General features: G+C 37.5%; 1 protein-coding gene across 1 annotated transcript in view; it reads left to right on the top strand.

The window, feature by feature from the left end:
* The window catches only part of RNGTT (RNA guanylyltransferase and 5'-phosphatase), a 183,323-nt gene that overhangs the window by 24,462 nt on the left and 138,117 nt on the right, over positions 1 to 20,744 (top strand). The window contains exons 7-8 of the mRNA XM_065731011.1: positions 1,866 to 1,975; positions 2,757 to 2,858. Of these exons, the coding sequence (XP_065587083.1) occupies positions 1,866 to 1,975; positions 2,757 to 2,858 (212 nt within the window). The remainder of the gene's footprint in view (positions 1 to 1,865; positions 1,976 to 2,756; positions 2,859 to 20,744) is intronic.

Genomic DNA, 20,744 nt, shown 5'->3' with positions numbered 1-20,744 from the left:
AGACAGTTTGAAGTGGTAAGCACCAGTTTCATGTTTGACTTTTTTTTTTTTTTGGAAAATCTTTGCTTTTGCCTGCTTTTTGCTTTTATTTTTGCAGTCCCCAATGCCATTGTACTCTGTTATTCGGAGAAGGAGGTCGCAACCAAGTTGCGATACTTTATCTCCTAGTGCTCTTAACTCTCCTTATTAAGAGCCCAGACAGCACACTGGCCAAACTTGGGGAGCTCTGCCTTCCCTACTGAGGTGCCTGTGTTCTGCTGCACCTGCTGGTGCAAGCAGAAATAACATGGGGTAAGTGATGCTCTGAAAGTTTGTGGAGCTTAAAGTGATTAAAGTTGTGAACTAGCTTATTTCTTCGGGTTGTACTGTTCTCTGAATATGATTTGGTGTAACAGCTGAGACAGTCTTAACTGAAAACTTGGGTTCTGCTTTCTCTTCACTCTTTGTGTTCTTTCTGCTTCCACTGTGCGGGCACCAGCACTGACTCATCCAATGGTGAGCTAATTTAGGATTCCAATTTGGAAGAATATTACTAATTCATGTTGTTATTTTTGCTATCTTAGTTCCTAGACTTGCTAAAGAGTGTAACAGATGAGTGCAATGGTGTGCAGAAGGAGAAGGGAGCGAAAAGGCTCCTTTCATAAGTAGCATGTAGCTTTATTTGTTATAAAAAAGTTTCAAGCTTTTTTTAAAGAACAGGTAGAAAATATTTCTGTCATCATATGCAGGATATGCAGTTCAACAGGTAAAGCATCACGCTTTGATCTTCTTAGTCTGCATTGAGCTTTTGAGGTGCTGCTAAAATAAGTCTGATAGATTTGGGATCTCCATAGAAACCTTCAGTTCTGTAGCTTTCTTAACCTGATGGCCTTATTGGGTTCTGTTGTGCAGGATTTTATTCTACTCAGCATCAAATCTTTCCTAGAATACAAAGATTGTTTGAGTTTTATTTTCTACGCTCTTTGATGTCTGCTTAGGCTCGTCTGGGGTGTTCAGAGTACCTTCTCAGTTTTGGTAACCTGGTTTAGACTGAGAATGAAATCGTATGAGTGTGCTTTCCTACCTGTGTTTTTGTTACAAACCAGCTGTTTCTTTTGTTAAGAAGTTTGTTCTAGATTAACCAAGAGCCCTCTAATTTTGTTGCTGCATAAATATACTTTTTTTTTTCTCCCTACAGTGTAAGTTTAAGTTTTGAAACATACAATATGCTACATGACCTAAGTGGAGGTGAAATCCATGTTTTTAAACTTCTTGTACTGGAATTAGCATACAGGTCTGAACAAAATTAGCATAGTGAATTGAAAACATGCATATCAGAGATTTGGAGGGAGAGGAATGGGACTTAATCGCTTCATTTGTTGAGGTGCTTTTATTTTTAAATACATTGTGCAAAAATGTTTCTGTGACTTGATTTCATTAATTTCTGCTTAAGTTTGTCTCTGCTGCAGGTAAGCAGCTCTTATTTCCCATGAGTGGAAGGAAAGCAATGAATTTTTGGTATAAGAATACAGTTTAGGTATTAAATTCTTTTATTTAACATTTCATAGTTATGTAAACTGTAAACTAATGATAAAATATATTTTGAGGTCATATTTTTTAAACACGTTTGAAGATGACTTTTTCTTTTGTTCCCAGAAATAACTCATTTCATTTCTTGGGTTCATGATACGAATCCATGTATTAGTTTTACTGATAAAGCTGAATTGATGTATCTTTGTATCTGGGGGGAGAAATAGTGCTGGACTGGAAGAAGTCTTTAAGCTAAGATCATATATTGTTAAAACAGCCTGAATCTTGTATTAATGTGTTCTGGTCTGCTTTTGTGAAAGCTTACATACTGATATATATATTTTATTTTTATTTAGGGTGCAGTTTTCTTGGAAGGTGTAACAGTTAAATATGTGACCCAGGTGACGACACAACCAAAGCTGGGAGGAGTACAGCAAAAGTGTCAGCAGTTCTGTGGATGGGAAGGGTATGAGAATATTTAGAACTTTTTCATTTATACTGTCCAGAAATGTTGCATTTCTAGTTTTGCAGGAGGAAGCAATCAAGAAGGGTGGCTGTTTTCAGATGGACTTGTTTTAAAAAAGAAAAAGCCTCTAGAAAAACCTCAAAAGAGAAACAAGTGAGGTTGTTACATTGTGCTGTGAAACAGAATGGTCAGCCGTGAATAAACAAGATTTTAAAATTCCTTTTACACTGGCATGAAAAATATTTTCAGGTGAATTGTTGCCATGCAAATTCCCTATGTAGTCTAGTCCAAGCATTTGTGTGAAGTTTAGTACTTCCTCACACAGTGGATTTATACTTCAGTTGTACAATATAATTCTTATTTTTTAGGGCCAACTTGGGTTTTATGTCCAGCGTTAATGAATGTTGGTTTTAATGTCTCAGATTCTGAACTTTTCCTTTGTAAAGCTGGAGCTCCAGGGAGTTGCTCGCAGTGCTTCCAAACTGCCTGAAGCTTAGTTTTTTTCCAGTACTTGTAGTTTTGAATGCAAATCTTTGTCTAAAATTAAAATTTTGAAGTTCTGCATAATTCACTGTTTTGTCACGAACAAGTACCCTTGTTACTATCAGGAAAAACATTTGATTCCTCGCCTAAAATACCTTGTTGGGAAGATGTTCTGTCTCAAGGTTAACCTTGCAGCACATTTAGAATAAGATGTGACTTTGGTCACGTGATGTTTAAAAATGCATTACCGTGTGCGACTGCTCATTGCAGAACATAATAAGCATATTTCTCTTTTTAGGTCTGGATTCCCTGGAGCACAGCCTGTTTCCATGGACAAGCAAAATATTAAATTTCTGGAACAGAAGCCATACAAAGTTAGCTGGAAAGCAGACGGCACTCGGTAAGCTCATTTTAAATGAGAAAGAAATACCCTGTAAACTGGGTGAATGGTCTGTATTTTCCCAGGAAAGTGAACTAACATCTACAACAGACAAAACACATTCTAAAAACAAGACTGACTCCGAAGTTTAATTTTTTTTTTTTGTCTTAGTACCTAACATTTGTTGATGTTTGTGGCTGAATTTCATTTTGGCAGCTGCTTTGCAGCCTGGCTGTTAAATGTGTGTACTTTTTTCCTCTGTGACCCTTGTCTGTCTGTCAGTGAGGATTTGCCAGCAAGGTCTTAAAATAATCTTAGGTAACAGTAGGAGTTTGTTAAGCTAAAGAATTTGTTTATAAAAGCCAAATTAAAATTTATATGTGAGCCTTCAGGAGTAGAATAATATTAGAAATGCCATGGTTTTTGTTTTTCTTCACACTGTGATCCTGTATTCAAACTTGTGATTCAGATTGGCCAAGGGGTCAGTAGTTTTATATTCCCTTCCCAGTTCTCCCCCTTTCATTGTAAGGGGAACTTATTTTTTCCTTCCTTTGATAACAGACTTGATCATATTCATATTTTGAATCTATTCAGTGTTCTGATTGCTAGTTTGAAATGCATCCTTACATGTAATTTTTTTCATTTGTCTTAACATGTGCTATGATTTCTAGGTGTGGCTCAGTACTGTCTCATCTCAAATTGCCAATACAGAATAGTGTGGGTTTCACACAGGCTTTGTTTTATTTGCCTTATTTTGAGTACCTGAGCTCTTATGTGGTGTCTCAGATTGACTACCAGAGCACAGACCTCTAGCACAAGCATGTCTAGTTGTGACTGATTATTATTATATATTTGTGTAGTCTGTGTGTGTATATATATGTATAAAATACATTGGAATTCCAAACATCAATTTATTTGGCTTATTTTTCCATAATATAGCTTGTAAAATAGAAGTACTTTGCTTTTAAGGAAAAAATTGAGGCATTTCATGCAAAAATCAAAATCTGTTGGGAAGAACTGCTGTTCTTTTATTTGAAGCAGTGTTATTGCCAATGCTTCAGAAATTTAATTGGGTGTTATCTAGTCAAATCTTGAAAACTCCAAGGATGAGGTTTACATAGCCTTTGAGTAATCTGTTCTGGAGCTGCAGTGCCCACCCAGTAGAGGAAGTAGGTTTTTTTTCTTCTTGATGGGTAGCAGTTAATAGCTGTGACCTTTTGTCATTTCTCACTACAGAGAGGAGTTTGGACTATGTCTTTAATTGCCATTCATATACTGTTTGGTCTCTGCCTGGTCACTTTTTGGCATTCTGTTTCTCATAGAATCATGAAGTAGATTGGGTTGAAAGGGACCTTTAAGACCATTCAGTTCCACTCCCTTTGCTGTGGATGAGGACACTGCCCGCTGGACCAGGTTGCCTAAGGCCCCATCTGACCTGGCCTTGAATGCCTCCAGGGATGGGACATCCACAGCTTCTCTGGGCAGTGTGTGCCGGTGTCTCACCACCCTCAGAGTAAATAATTTCTTCCTGATACCTGATGTAAATCTCCCCTCTCTTAGTTTAAAGCTACTTCCCCTTGTTCTTTCACTATGCTGCCTCTCAAAGAGTGCCTTCCCATATTTCTTCTTGTAGACCTCTCTTCGTGTACTGGAAGTCTGCAGTGAGGTCTCTTCAGAGCTTTTTCTTCTGCATGCTAGACAACCCCAGCTCCCTCAGCTTTTCTTTACATGGGAGGTGCTGCAGCCCTCTGATCATCCTTATGACCCTTATCTGAACCTGTTCCCACAGCTCCTTGTCCTTTTTATGCTGCAGGCCCCAGAGCTAAACACAGTGGTCTGGGTGGAATTTCCCAAGAGCAAGGGGGAGGATCACCTCCCCCATCCTGCTGCTCACAGTTCTTTAGATGCAGGATGCAATTGGCTTTCTGGGCTCAATTTTTTGTCCACCTCAACCTGCAGGTCCTTTTCTGTAGGGCTGCTCTCAATCCATTCTTCACCCAGCCTGTATTTCTGTTTGGGTTTGCTCTGACCCAGGTTCAGGACTTAGCACTCGACCGTGTTGAACTTCATGTGGGCTCACCTCTCAGCATGTCAAGGTCCCTCTGGATGACATTGCTTCCTTCCAGCAAGTCAGCTGCACCGCTCAGCTTGGTGTTGTCCATAAATTTGCAGGGGGTGCACTCAGATCCCACTGTCTGTGTTACTGACAGCTGCAGTTGCCTTTTTTGCAATATGATTATCTAAGTACTTAGTTTAATTTTTGATATTAACGAAGCTTAATGGTCTTGATCAAAATCACTCTGTGAGAAGTGTGAAGAAATATGTGCTGCCAGTTGTTTGTTCATTGACTGCTGTTACTAGCATAGGTCAGGTGATGGTTAATAAGTGTAGCAAATGCATCCAGTGTTAGCAAGTTCCAGCATGATGAGAATGCCTTTTGTGGTATATTCCCTAGGCCAGATTCTCAAGGTGACTAGTTTGGTGAGATTCTGATTTGAGCATCATCTACAGGGTATCCTTTTGTTCCTTTCAGATGCATATGCAAAACCTGTGTCACATAGAGTGTCCTCCCTCTACTCCCAACAGCTTAGATGTCGTATATAGAGTACTTACTAATCACACTGAAATAAAACCCCAAGTGTCCTTGTGCTCTTGCAGACAGTTACTGTGGCTCTTCATATACGCAAAACTTCCTTAAGTAAATTCTGAAATTCCAAAATCATACTTTAAAAAATATTCTCTTATTTTCATAATTTGGAACATTGAGAAAACAGTTGTAATTTCACAAATGTCTTTGATGTTTGGAATAGTTGTCATTGGGATTGGTACTGTAACCCTCTGTTCTTCAGTGTTTCTGGTTTCAGAACTAACATCAGGAATACCAGATACTTACGGAAATGTTCTTATCCTCATTGTGTTCAGATCATAATCTTTCACATTGCTGTGAGCACTCTTGAGGTCGATTGTAATGACATTTCTTGCATTGTATTCAATTGTGTCTCACTAATAGGAACTTACAGGCTTTTTTTTACTTTCCTTACTTTGTTAGGTTTGTTATTTTCTGTTTTAGAATATTCTAGATAACGAAGAGCCTTGAAAATATAGAGAATTGAATGTCTTATTACCAAGTGTTTCCACTTGAACTTTATCAGGATTCAGCACAATTCAGCCAGAACTAAGCTGTCTTGAACACAAAAGGTCCCTCAAATGTTTTTCATCTTCATTGTTTGTACTTCAGAGTTTTATTAGGATGGGCAGAGCATGATGTGAAAATACAAAGCTTACACTCAATATGACATCCAAGCATTAAGAAGTGTGTGAGAATGTCTTCCTTATCACCCAAGTGCTTGTGCATAGTTGGCCAGTGTTAATGTGATGCAGGCATTTGGAGAACTCTAGGTTACAGAAACACTGTGTGGGAGATCCAGGCTTATTCTCAGAGCACTGCCGTGCGTTCAAGAGCTGCGGAGCATAAGCAAGCAAACTCAGCCAACTAAACTGACCACGCACAGAGCCAGATGGGATTCTTTGCATTAATTGTGCTTTTAATTCACATTCCAGTTATACTATCTGTGAAGTTGACTTCTAAAACCATGAAAACGTTTGCAAAGTATTAACATGTGTAGCGCAGATATTGTTATTGGTAGTTCTTGCCTTTTTTGACATCTTGATCCTTAAACAAGTCTTCGTTTTTAGGATTGATTTACACTATTTTTTTAATATGTATTAAAGACATTTTGTGGAAACGTTTTTGAATAATTGAAGCCTATTGCTTCTAGAAGTAGTAACAGAAAATTTTACTTTTAAAATAATTTCTACACTAAAATCTATTTAATATTAAAGGAAAAAGAAATAGCTTTGTCTGAACTCTTGTATGCTTTGCTATTGAACAATAATCCCTTCAAAACTGTGGATTGTTGACCAATGCAGAATGGTATGATTTAGAATGAGCAGTGTGGTAGTGTATTAAATAATTAAAGTTAGTGCTACTCTCTAGGGTTGTAAGCTATTTTTCACATTTCTTTTTGTTTGTATTTTCAATGTGAAAAGCTTTTGTTTGTCATGTTGTATTCATTTGGAAAATTGAAGTCTTATGGACTATTCTTATGCAACCATAGAGGATATATTCTGCTGTTGGAATAGTTACGTATGAAATAGTAGTGCACCTTAAAGACTGCCTTTTGTGAAAGAAATTAGAGAATGCATATAATTTCTCAAGAGGAATTTAAAGTATTTGGGGTCTGTGTTTTTAAAATTCAGAATGAGTAAGGAAGATAGGAAACGAAGTAGTTCTGTTGAATTTTCTCAAAACATATTAACTTAATATATTAAGACAGTTCCTTGTGGAGAGGTGCAAACTGATAGCTATACTCAGAAGAAAATGGCGTTACACAGACATAGTGTTAATGAAATTCAACTGAAGAAACGTTGTGAAAGAGATAAAAGACAGAAACCTGAGCTATTATTCGGACATTTAGACACGGTATAATAATAGCTACCCTGATCAGCAATGAAAAATGTCTGGCAATTTTTACATTGGACATGCTTCTAATTATTTTGTTGTTCTCCAGTGATCCAGACTCCATATGTAATTCAACAGATTTTCGTTAATTGTTCTGAATGCTTGTCTTGACAAGCATGACCTTCCTGAATTTAATATTAAGACATTAGTTTCTGGAGATATATTTACAGATACCTTGTTCGCTTTGTCTGGAAATGAGTTCCACGTTGTCACTTACATCTGACTGAATGGGTTCAGAGATACTAGAGCTGCAACAGCTTATGGTCTGTTTATTACAGTGTTATTTGGTTTTCATAGTTTTGTTCTAGTTGTTTTTCTGCCTTTTGATTGAGTGCTACCATTTCATCAGAGTGGCTGGACTTACAGGAAAGTAGGTGCTTAACATTTTATTTTATGCTTTCTCACTTGAATATAACTTGCCCATATGGGTTAATAACAGTATCTTCTCAGCCTAGGCAAGTTTATATTTCACCATTGTTAAGTATTTGCATTGTATTCCTTCAGTTGTAGTTTTCTCTAGGGGTTTCATGGTTGAAGCTCTTACTTTTAGGTTGCCTTAACTGACATATAGTATCAGTCATTTCATGAGGATGTTTACTTTTCTCCGAAGACGTCTTTTTTTTTTCCTGTTGATTTTAACTGGAGCTGAGTGTTCATGCTTTCTAAGTATTGCTGTACTTTTCTAACCATAGTGAAAAGAAAAAGATGAAGTATTTCGTAAAAGATTATTTATTACCTGGCAATGATTAAATAATGTAATTTAATTAGTTAAATTAATTGACAGTGATTCTCTAAAGCATTTTGAGAAATTTACTGGAGTAGCATCTTATATGCTGTAAGCTAATGGATTCTGGGTTTCTTTATTTTTTTTTTTGGTCAGAACTCCCCTATCCAATGGATCCTGGAATTCAGAACCTTCTGAATTACCCTTGTATACTTTGTTGAAGTTCTCAGAGGTTGTACCTATACCAGTGGCCTTGCTTGTTCAGTGCCTCACTTTGAGTCATCCTGTGAGCATCACAAGGTGTACATCTTGTTCTTACACCATGTTACCTTCTGGAGTGAACAAATGTGCTCATTTCAAAAGGAAATGCAGCGTGTTTTCCCCTCTTACCCCAGGGTGATTCTTCAGTTTTGATCTTGTATTCTCAAATGCTTCTAAACTTACTCCTGGACTGCCTGTGGGAGCACACATACTGACAGAACTGTTATAAAGACACTGTGGTAAATGACAGTGCAGCTGCTTTTGTTTTATGTTTTTGAATTGATGTAATGTGGTAGGCTGTTAATGGTCTGATCTCATGTTCTCCTTTTTTTTTCCTGGATGGATGGTGTTGAGCTGCACAGCACTCCATAAAGCACAGTGCCTGCAGGCAGGCATGGGAGATGCCCATCTCACAGTGGAGTCAGGACTTTCCGCACAGCCATTCAGTAAGGCCTATAGCAGATGCTGTGTGGTTGATCTGCCAAATAACTCAGTGTTTCCCTTCTGAGCTAATGAGAGGTTGTGGACAAGGAACTTAGCAAAGCTTAATATAAGGGTCTACGTGAAGACTTGTAACCATGTTTGTCTCAGGTTGAAGCACTTTGGTAAAATACTTCCTTTGTGGGAGCTCCTTGTGTGTGTAAATATTACATGCAAGTCATGTTTTTGGGGGGGGGTGGGAAGAGAAATGTTTTTGAAGTCCTATTTCGTCATCGAAAAAAAGCACTTAAGTTTGCAGTTATCTTTCCTGGTTTGATATGAACTCTATTCTGTATGTTTATTGAAACAGTTGTCAAACCTCTGTTGTCTTAAAAATAATTTTTATGGTAATCTATTCAAGAGGCACCAAAAACCAAAGAGTAAAATTTTCCACTATTGAAGTCATGCTTTCTGGCCTTTTAAATACAAAATACATGTTGTAGGATAGCAGTAGCTACGAAATATGTATGGCTTTACAAATGCATCCAATTTCATAGAGCTGGGATTGCTGAAATAGTAGATGCTCTCTGAATAAGATAATTGTTATAGTATGTACGAGCCATGCTGGATGACTGTTATCAACTTTGTACTGTAAAGTCATTAGCCCAGGTGGTTAGCGGCTTGCTGTATCCCTTGATACAGGTCTCATTAATAATGTTTGTAGCAGATGTTTGTTCTAATGAGTAGAGCTGAATGTTCAGACAGAAGTAGGGTTGGTAAAGTAATGAGATGCCAGTTTTGGAAAAAACAAAAAAACAAAAAAAACCCAAAACTCTTACCACTAAGAATAATTAAAAGCTTTAAAATGCCCATAGAATAACTCATATTAATCCAGTAAGAGAGGACTAGATTTTATAATGGTAAAGCCATTAAGGGGTATGAGTTACTGTCTTACATTTATGTGAGTACCTTTTTATTTTTCACATCTGTATTCATGTAGTTTTAGGAATTATTTTATTATTTTTTGCTATAATACAGTGGCTGTTCAATTATGGTAAATCAGCTATTTAGAAGAAATACAGAACAGATAGTTCTTGCCAAAGGCCATTATATTTGAAAAATATCCATATACATTTGGTGGCTCAGAGATGCCTTACTGCAAACAGGCAGGTACAGCATGTTAAACCTCTCAGAGAATTGCTACTAATTGTTTAAAAGGAATTTGTAATAAAATATTTAGTAACATTTATGAAGTCAGTGATTATTTTAACATAATTAATAAATTACATGTTTGAAAAAGGCCTGCTGTCTAAGTAATTCTCATTTTAATAGTATGAGTAGAAAATAAACATAGTGAAGCTGCACTTAAGTCTATGTTAAAACTGGTCACTGAAGTTATTAAACTATTAACTAATTAAACAGTAGTAATTTATCTGCTTTGGATAACTCAGAATAATGGTTAAGTACTTTCTGCTTGGGCTGGTGAGATGGTTACACACACAACTGAGAAGTATCGGTTTCCTAATATGAAAAATTATCCAAAAGTCTTTTGAGTTGAGAGTAACATGTGAAAAGGTGACCATTGCTGAAGGTCAACTTGACAAACATGAAGAAAACTAAGAAACAGATTTTCTGTTTTAGAAATTACAAGATAAAAGGAAGTAGTACAGCATAATAAGGGAAGGAAGAAAAATGATCACCTGTCTGCATAAGACTAAAGAAGAAAGTTTTCCATGAATGCATCCAACTGTCACTTTGGAGAGGCAGGATGTTGTTATAGAAAAGATGTGATGATAAAACTGAATGAATGAATCAGGACAGGGAAGATTGGGGAGTTGTGCTAATCCAATTGGAAAACAAATAATGGAATTGAGAACTCATTACTTAAAATGAGAGACCAATTTATCTTGAAAACAGATTTAAAGAACAGAAAGATTCACTATTTAAGAGTAAATGTATTAAGATGGGATTAAACTTGAAGGAGACTCTATTGGGAATGAGAAAGAAGACCTAGATTAATTTTCAGATTGGTGAAAAAATGATGAGCATGTTCTTATATGCAAGTTTATGCCAGTAGTGGAAAATACCTGAACTGGAGTGTTAAACAATTGTTAGTGTATTCTTTGAGTGTAGAGGAGGAGGACAAAGTTGGCTGCTGAGGTTAGCCAGCTGGCATCAGAAATAACTCTAACAGGGAGATTTAGGGACATTTATCTCTGGAAAAGCATTTGTTGGCACAGAGCTTTTCCTGTAGGTGTGGATACTCCATTTCTTAGTGGCTTTATGTTCTGATTAGTTTATGTTGTACCTTGGGTATCTAATTGTTTAGTGTTATACATGTTTCCATTCTTGAGGTCAAGAAGGGACAGTTGCTTGCTCATGTTGTGATGGGATACTGTAAAAGTGAAGGGACCAGTGCAAACAAGGAGGTGTTACAGGAGGAAGGAAAATGAATGCTCTCCTGTCTCTTTTAAGGAAAGAACTCCAGAAGGAGAGATCTCCAACAAGAGGCAGTCAGCCCTTAAATGAGGTCTGAAGGGGGTGGAGCCTGGTTCCACCCTGTCTGGTCACACAGATGAATTGCCTTCACCTGTGTTTCCAGGGCTGACTGTCTTTCCTTCAGGTGCTCAATCACTAGTTCAGGCTGTGACTCAGCAGTCCCCATACAGATACAAAACATGCTCTAGAATTTTCTGGGCATTTTTAAGCTGCACATTCCTATTTTTCTTTCCTTGGTTATCTTCAAAATAAATAAAAATATACATATACTTTAAATATTTATCAATTTTGCATTGTTGATCAGTAATGCTGTGTATCTCTTCCTTTGTTGGGGCACTTTTTATCATCTAAAATTGAGTACTTCTAGTCTTCAAAGTTTTAGATTTGGTTGTTCATTGAGCAGACTTTGCAAGAACAAATGAATCTATTAAAGGAGGATCAGGTAACAAGTGGGCTTAACTCAAGTGTTAACTCAGAGTTATAAAGAAGCTCTGTTTGTAGCATGTGCTTATGAGATGGTCAGCAGCAGACAAAGCCTCAGCTCTTTACTGCTAATTATGCATAGTTCATCTGCATGTGAGAAAGTTGCTGATCACTTGTGTTTATTTTTTAGTAGCTATCTGAAAATAGAGTAAGGGTTTTTCTGTTATTACAGTGAAGCTGTATTAAAATAGGATATTTAAAGAGATGTGTAGTAGAAACTGTACTGAAAAGGGTAGAGTAAATGTTGCTGTTCTCTTATTCTTACCTGTGCTGTTTTTTTGCATGCTATGTTTTTAAGATCTTTAGAAGGGAAATGCATTTTTTTGTTTACAATGATATAATAATAATATAACAAACTATTGTAGTGTTCCTACTTTGTAATTACTTTAACATGTTACCTGTGTGACCTGGTGTAGGGAACCTGCTTTGGCAGGGGGGTTGGACTCGATCTCTTGAGGCCCCTTCCAACCCTTATGGTTCTGTGATTAAGGGCACTTTACATGTGTGCACTGTATCCTGTAGATCATAAGGAAGAAGCACTAACACAAGATTGTCTTCATCATCTCCACCAGTTGATGTGTTCTCAAAGGATGTGTCGACTTTTTCTCCCTTTTTACTGATTGTCCATGGAATGAAAGCATACTTAGATTTTTCAGAGGCCTTAGAGCAAAATAGGAGTGTTAGATTTTTGGTAGCTGCTCTCAGGAGACCAAATAATTCATCAGTTCTATTTAGCTGTATTGGTTAGTCTCCCTTTACTGAGAGACTTTTGATCAAATGAAGCAGTATGGAGTATTTTAAGGTGTTAGACTAGTATCTGGAACTGTTGTGTGTAAATATTGTTACTCCATTGCATGAGGCAGTATAATTTGAAATGGCAATAGATATTGTGGACCAGATCCAGCTGTTCCACAGCTGTTGGGCTAGGTTGCGATTGGTGGTTGTTTTTTTAAATCTTCATGCTATATTTGGAGTGAAGCGTGATGCTATACATATATTTTTTATTTATTGCTGAAGCACATTGGTTCTGTTTTTCTTCTTATCCCTCTCCTGAAGTCTGTCTTTTAAATCATTGAGTCAGTGGAGATAAATGAATAAATGGGTATGACAGGTTATATTGTCTCCAATCTGGATCAGAATTGACACGAATGTCTGAAGAATACATTCATAACTCTAGATTGTGGTCTCATTTATGCATGTCTGAAACAGTCACAACTCTGAAATGAAATCACAGAAGGAAGCTGTTGCTTCTTTATTCCTTTCTTCGGGCTTAAAAAGTCATAGCAGTGTGTTACCTTGCCATAGGAAGGTGCATTTTGCAAAATTCCAGGCATGATGTTTCACTGTTCTGGAGCATTTTGATAGTGTACAAGTTTTAATGCTTAAAATTCTGAGTTCTCTGAAAAGTACTACTTAACAATTATTCATCTGAAACTATTTGAATATTTGGACAGATTGTCTTCGAAGCAAGCTCTTTTGTTTATTTATAAAGAGTTAATGTATTAAAATGCTTATTAGGTGGCTTGTGCTACGAATACTAATCTTATAGTATTCAACTGTAGTCCTAGAATGTTCTAATTAGACCAAGATAAATGGTGTGCTTGTGTGTGTACCTGATGTTCAAGCCATGAGTATCAGTGATTAATGATTTATTTATTAATCTTTCTCATAGACCACTTTTGATAGTGAAACAGTGTGTCCTGTGCTGCTGATTCTCTTGGGAGCATCGTGGGCACATTTCATGAAACGTAATGGATTAAGTTTATGCAGGGAAGAATGATACTGAGGCTGTATAGAGCACAACCACACCAATACCTAGGGCATGTTTTCCTTTCAAGCTGGATTTCTAATCTGTGGGCATAAATGATGGTTGTAGCTTCTGTAGCTGGCACCTGCAAAGTAGGCAGAATTGACCCAGCATGTATTCTGGTATAAATCACTTCAAAGTCAAGGGGAACTTTCTTTCTCAACGCTGTAAATACTCTTTTCTTGTCTGTTAAATTGTGGTGCTTTGTGGGAAACGTTATTCTCTTTCCTTGGGAAAGGAGGAATATAATTACTTATCATCTGATGGTGATGTGATATGGTTTTGTTTTTTTGTTTTGTGCATCTTTTAAAAATCTTTGTCAATGCTGCTTTGCATTTCTTTTTTATCCTGTTACTTCAGGCACAAATTTCCCCTTAAGTCTATAAGGCCTCCAAAAGTAAAGCCTTATATTTTATCATGTTAGTGCATGACATCACAGGCAGGTGTTGGTGGGATGGCAGTAGAGGCTGAACCTTCCTGCATTCTGTTTTATTGCCATGTGACAGATGACAGCAGAAGGGTGGTCTGAGAAAGTGACATCTGACGTGGAAGTGCAGATGAAGGAAGGTTGTGTCACTGAATTCCTCTACATAAAATAATGGCACCCATTGACATTCATCGACACTTACTTTTGTGGAGACCAAACAATGAATGTGAGCACAGTGAGGGCTGGGCTGCATGGGCAACATCTTCCTAAAATCTGTGGAGTAAGATTGCAGTTAAACAAGTTCAAACAAGCTTGAAGCTGAATATTTGCAGTAAGTAATAAAATTGATTTTTTTTTTTTAATGTAAGCATTTGTAATTCAGTCAAGCTTTTGACGTGAGATTAAAAAATCTATCATTTGTTAGAATAAAAAGTAATCAGAGCATTATACTGTACAGTTATTTTCCAATAGTGCTCCTCCATCTAATGTTGGAATGTACTTTATGTACCTGACCACTTAGCAGCATTAAAGTTTCACTGTAGCAAAGAGAATCTACTACATAAAATATTATCTTCTAGTATACAAGTTCTGTTACTGGATCACATTTTCTAGCTCACTAACCATTCTTTTTTTCTGAATGCTGTATACTTAATAATGAATTATAAATATTCTTCAGTGTATATAGTTATAGGTAAATCTACCCTTCGCAATAGGTCAGATCATGATAACAAGATCATAGAATTGCTCAGGTTGGAAAAGACCTTCAAGATCAACCAAACCATATTATCCTAACTCTAACAACCTACTGCTAAATCATATCCTTGAGCATCACTTCCAAAAGCACATTCAGCAGTGGTGTCTCAGTCACTGCCCTGGGGAGCCTGTCATGGTGCTTAACAACCCTATCTGTAAAGGAGTTTTTCCTTATATCCAACCTAAACCGTTGTTGGTGCCATTTGTGGCCATTTCACTTGTCCTACTACCTGTGAGAAGAGACCAACCCTGCTCTCACTGCAATTGCCTGTCAGTTATTTGAAGAGAGCAATCAGGTCTCAGTCTTCTCTTTCCCGGACTGAACATCCCCAGTTCCTTCAGTTGCTCTTCGTGGGGCATAATGTCCAGGCCCTTTCCCAGACCTTGTTGCCTTTCTTTAGATCTCCTCCAGCACCTCAGTGTCATTTCTGTATTGAGGTGAACTAAATGAAGCATGCTACTTGACGTTGGGCCTCATCAGAGCCAAGTACAGTGGAGTATTACTTCCCTAGTCTTACTCATTGCACCATTCCTGATACAAGCTAGGATGCCATTGGCCTCCTTGGCCACCTGGGCATGCTACTGGCTCATATTCAGCTGACTGTCCATAACTACACCGAAGTCCCATTCTGTCAGGCAGCTTTCCAGCTGCTCCTCCCCAAGCTTGTAGGGCTGCCTGGGGTTGTTGTGACCAAAATGCAGTACCTGACAGTTGGCCTTCTTGAAACTCCCAGTTTACCTTGGCCCATCAATCCAATCTACCCTGCTTACTTTATAGTGCCCTTCTACCCTCTGGCAAATCACTCCTTCCCAGTTTGATGTCTGTGAACTTACTGAGGGTGCACTCAGTCACTTCATCAACAGATAAGGGTGTTGAAGTGTCCCCTGTACCATGCCCTGGGGGGACTCCACTTGTGACTGGCTGCCAACTGTATTTAACTCTATTTACCTCAACTCTTCAGGCCTGGCTGTCCAGCTAGCCTTTCACCTAGAAGAGCATATACCCATCCAAACCATGGACAGGCAACTTCTCAATTAGGATGTTGTGATGTCAAAGGCTTTACTGAAGTCCAGGTAGACCATGTTGGCAACTTTACCTTCATCTACTAAGGGGGTCACCTTGTCATAGAACAATATCAGGTTTGTCACACAAAACCATGACAAGCTACCATTCATGAACCCGTTCTGTCTGGGCCTGATCCCCTAGTTGACTTTCAATTGACCCACAATGGCTCCTGAGATTAACCATTCCATAAGCTTCTCTGGCAGCAAGGTGTGACTGATAAGTCTGTAGCTATCAGTATCACCTTTCCAGCCCTTCTTGAAGATGGTCATCACATCTGCCAGTCTCCAGTCCATCAGGATGTCACTGGTTAGCTCTGTTGAAGGATGACAGAGAGTGGCTTAGCAGCCACATCTGCCAACTAGGGTGCAGTCCATCTGTCCCCATGGTCTTGTGTGCATCCAGCTTTAAGATCAGGTCCAAAAAAAATCTCATCATGGATTAAGCAGGGCCTATTTTCTTCCTCGTCCCTATCTACCAGCGCAAGGGGCTGTGTGCCCAGTGAGCAACTAGTGTTACTATTAAGGACTGAGGCAAAGAAGGCATTAAGTATCTCAGCCGTGTCCTGATCCTTGGTGACTTCGAATTTAACCCTTTAAGAAGTAGAATGCTGTGGATTTTTTTTTGTTTCTTTAACTTAATTAAAACTCTGGAAGACTGTTCAAGAAAAGTCTGTAACTGGATAATTTTATTTATTTTTTTTCCAACCTTGTTAAATTCTTGGTTTTACCAGCCTTGCTGTGGTTTCACAATCTAATAATACTTTTGATAGAAAATATAATTTTACATCGTTTTTTAATTTGCCATCTGTTAAATTAACTGAAGGCATTTTTATTCTTAATTTATAAAACAGCAAGAGCTAAAGTTTGAACTCAGTCTGAGCTACAATGCTTCATTAGTAGAAACGATATCAGCTTCCGCTCTTCTGCATTTTTCCATTCTTCATAGTTACTATTATAATCTTCTCCACTATATTAAAAAATAAATTTCCTTATAAATGCTGGTGCGTTATTCCAGTTGAGAGCATTTCAGTGAATTGTATGGTGATGCAACACCATTTCTGTATTATGCACCATTGTTATGTGTATTGTTGCATCTGCCTCTTCCTGCCTGTGTTTTGGTACCTTTTGGATACTGAAATTTGTATTTTATGATTGTAGTTTGGGACATTAAGATTTCTGTTGCAAATGGTATAATCTAATTGTGTACTTCACTTCTTGTGATTTTCTGGATCATAATAGTTAGAATCTTTTGGACTGTGAGTTGTTAAATTCAGAGTTGAAAGGAGAGCATTGGCAGGTGGTAATAAGGAAAAGAACATGGTGTTGAGTGAGGTAACAGTGGAATACACTGATAATTAGGATAGTCAGAAGACCAATAGCTTGTCCAAGCTCTGGGATTTCCATTATCCTGCAGTGGTAACTTTTGTGATGTGTATGCAAGAAATAGAATCTTGACGAGTTCTGCATAAAGGAAATTTGTGGTGTCAAATAAGCAGATTGAACAATATGTTATCAAAATCAGGCATAGCGCTGTCATTGTGCTACCAGATGGTCAGTGAAATAATTATTTTTTTCCCCCCATCGAATCAGGGCAGCAAGATGGAGCTTCAGAAAGTGAAGCTGGATATTGGGAATCTCAGCATATTAGGCTAGGATAACTTTCTTGACTAATGTGAATATTGGAAAACATTCATTTTTTTGGGGAAACATGCAAAATAAAGCTTGAGGGATAATATTTTGTTTTCATAACAGCTGAAGGGTGGGAAATATTATGGAATTGTGTTTTTAAAATATCACCATGGGAGAATTAAGATAAAATTCTGAGTTACTGCTGAATCTACGGAAGAATCTACTGAAGGTACTCATGTAATTAGAATGTAGCTGTGAACATACTTCAGTGCAAGTTGGTGTCCAGATCTCCTCTGGTGTAATAAGAGTTTATGCAACTCAATTACTGAAGTCTCTGGAGCCGTTCATTTTGCTCTGAAGATGCTTTACGGAGAAGAAACTTGATCAGAAGCTGAATTCTACCTTCCCGTTCCAGGGATTCGTTAGTGGTGAGTGTTGACCACTGACATGTTGAGGTGCTTCTGATTGTAATATGAGATGCATTTATTTACCAATTAGCAGCCTAGTAAGGTGGTACTTAAATATTCTAAGCGTTGTATTTTTTTAATCTTGATTGTCAAAGATAAACTTGGCTCACAGATAAAAAGACTTTGCTTTAAATCTAAAGCATTTTTATTGCAATGAGTGGTAACAGTAGATCTGTCTAGGTGGACAGATCTGGATAAAGTAAGGAGTGAGGAAGCAATGAGGAATTCAGTTTTTGCTACTGATGAGGAATGACGTTTCTTTTGAGTTCAACCATTTTGTTTGCAGTTTGTTTGTCATATAAAGGGAAAATGATATATTTGAAAAAGGACGAAGTAGTGGTAGATCTCACGCCAGTGGACTTTTATTATATTATTTTATTTATTATAGATATGGAATCTAATGAAGTTTCCTAGAATTGTAAGACAGATAAAGAAAGGATTGAAAAAAAATGACAGTGGATGGTTTTGGGAGAATGGGTATAGAAAGCCACATGGCGAAGTCCTGAATATTGGATGTTAGGACCAGATGTGTATTGCCATTAATAATTTTGAAATTGAAACCAAACGCTTTCTGCCAAATAGATAAGGGAAACATGTCACTGGACTTAAATGCAATGTCATGAATGTGAAATATTGGAATTGAGGCTGTAAATTAGAAGTGACAGTCAGAATATAGTTTTTTTCTTCTGTATAAAATATTGGGAAGATGGTTGACTTAAACTAGAAAGGTCATGCAAATATAAAACATTACTATGTTCAGAGTAGGGCAACTTCCAGTGGGCATGTGTGGTTGTTTTTTTTTTCCCCTTCAGAATTTGAATGATACCTGCAAGTATGTAATTTCACAGCTCTTCATGTGTAGCTGTTTTGTACTGTCTGATAGTCTCTCTGCTTGTACAGATGAAAAACATGAGCACGAGCTTGAAAATGATACAGTGGCAGATCTGTTAGGGTCCTGATTAAGTAGTTACTGTTTACCTTTTATTTATATAATGAAAATAATAGTGCACGTGTGGCCAGGTTTTGTTATCCTTCAAGAGATGGTTGGAAGCAGTGACCATTGCCAGCAGCAATTAATGTAAGCAAAGAAAGCAAGCTGAGCCTTGCCTGCTTACTGGGACTTGAGTATGTATTGTTCCATCTGCCACAGGCCAACTACAAACTCATCTCATTTAAACTGCTACTTTGAATGCAGCACAGTGTGGATTGAGGCCAGGGAGTGGAACCAAAATGCTTTAGTGACACAGATAGAAGCTTTCCTACTGTCAGCAGTTAAAGGGCAGTGATTAATTTTCATTCCCCTGGCCCTTTCTGTGGTGTTTGATGGTCTGGCCAGAAGTTGATGCTGTCTTGTCAGAAAAGAGAGGCAGGGACCTAAGTAAAGAGCTGGAGTGGCTGAGCCTTGCCCCAGGTGATGGACCAAAGGAGTGGCAGCATGCTTATGATTTTGAAGTGCTGTCAGTCATACAAACAATTTAAGAAACTAAAAATGATACCTACAACAAGATTTTGTTATTGCCTGTGCATCAGCAAACATCTTAGCGATACTAATTGCTATACCAAGTTGAGAAGGCTTGTTTGTGTGGGAGGGCAAAGCTTTCACAAGGCTGAATTCTAGCCTGTGTAATGAACTCCTGTGGGAATAGAGAACTGTCATGCTTTTGCACTTAGAGTTGATGATGGAATTCCTTACATTTTGCATTCTTTAATGTGACAATGTAGACAGAAGCATATGCAAAAAAACAAAAAGAAAAAAAGGCAACATCAACAATGCTCTGTCAAAATAATTAGTGTAGATTGATAAAGTCCATCTGAGTAAATAATGCAGAACAAAGGAAGATGCAGTATGAGCTGAATTTTTTAAGCCTCCTTCAAAAATCAGTACTAATCCAATTGCTAGTTGTAGTGCTTTCTCAGAAAATTCGTTTTCTGTTGAAATCAAACACAGAAGATCTCAGAAGTTTGAAGAGTTGTGCAATATTTTTATTTCTAATTCTTTAGCTGGCACTTTGACTGGAGGAAGATGTTGAACATAGTAAAGCACAGTGTGAGATGGTGTCGGTGGCAAAACTCCTTTCGAATTCTAGGAGACCAGTTTCACCATGAATATACACACTGAAAAATGCTATACTGAATACTAGGAGCTGTGTCAGAGTATTAGCACTGACAAAGATGACTTTGTAAATAAACTAAGAAAGGGGAATGAGGCTGCTTGCTCTTCTCAATGAAGTATTGGATCTGGAGACTGAGAGATGTGGTTTTGCTCTTCTTTCTGACTGGATGACTGTGGATTGAGGGGAAATTAAATAATTTGCCTTGTTTCATCTTAAATATTATTTTTTTCTGAAAGATATTTTGAAATTTAACAATGAGAATTATTTCACATTCATATAAAGTAGAAACCTGAGGGTTTTTTCAGTATAGTTCAAGTAATCAATGAAATTGGGTAAAAACCACAAAAACAAAAAATTGAATTTTAATAAAATCATTATTGTAATGGGTTTTGTGTCCAAGTGACATGGTCTGCATGAAGGCAAACCTGGGTCTTTGAAACAGTTGCCTTTACTTGGATGTGTTAATTGATGTCTGCAAAGATCTTTTCAAGGTGATTCTCCAGTGTTATGTATGGTTACCAAGGGTAAATTACTGAGACTTTCACTGCTGCTCTACTCCTATTTTATTCACTTGTCTTGTTTTAAATTCAGATTGAGCTGTCTGATACAAACCGTGTCATCTTGTGTACTTGCAGGGAATCTAATACAATGGGGCCTGGTTAATTGGAGCTTTTTGGGTGTTAACACAATAGAGATAATTAGTAATAAATGTACAGCTGTAATAGCAAGTAGTATT

Source organism: Cyrtonyx montezumae, unplaced genomic scaffold (genome assembly GCF_038088225.1).
Source record: "Cyrtonyx montezumae isolate F1298 unplaced genomic scaffold, pur_monq_1.0 scaffold_13, whole genome shotgun sequence".
NCBI classification, from domain to species: Eukaryota; Metazoa; Chordata; class Aves; order Galliformes; family Odontophoridae; genus Cyrtonyx; species Cyrtonyx montezumae.
The sequence above is the reverse complement of the archived record's forward strand: the minus strand, read 5'-3'. Positions and strand labels throughout refer to the sequence as shown.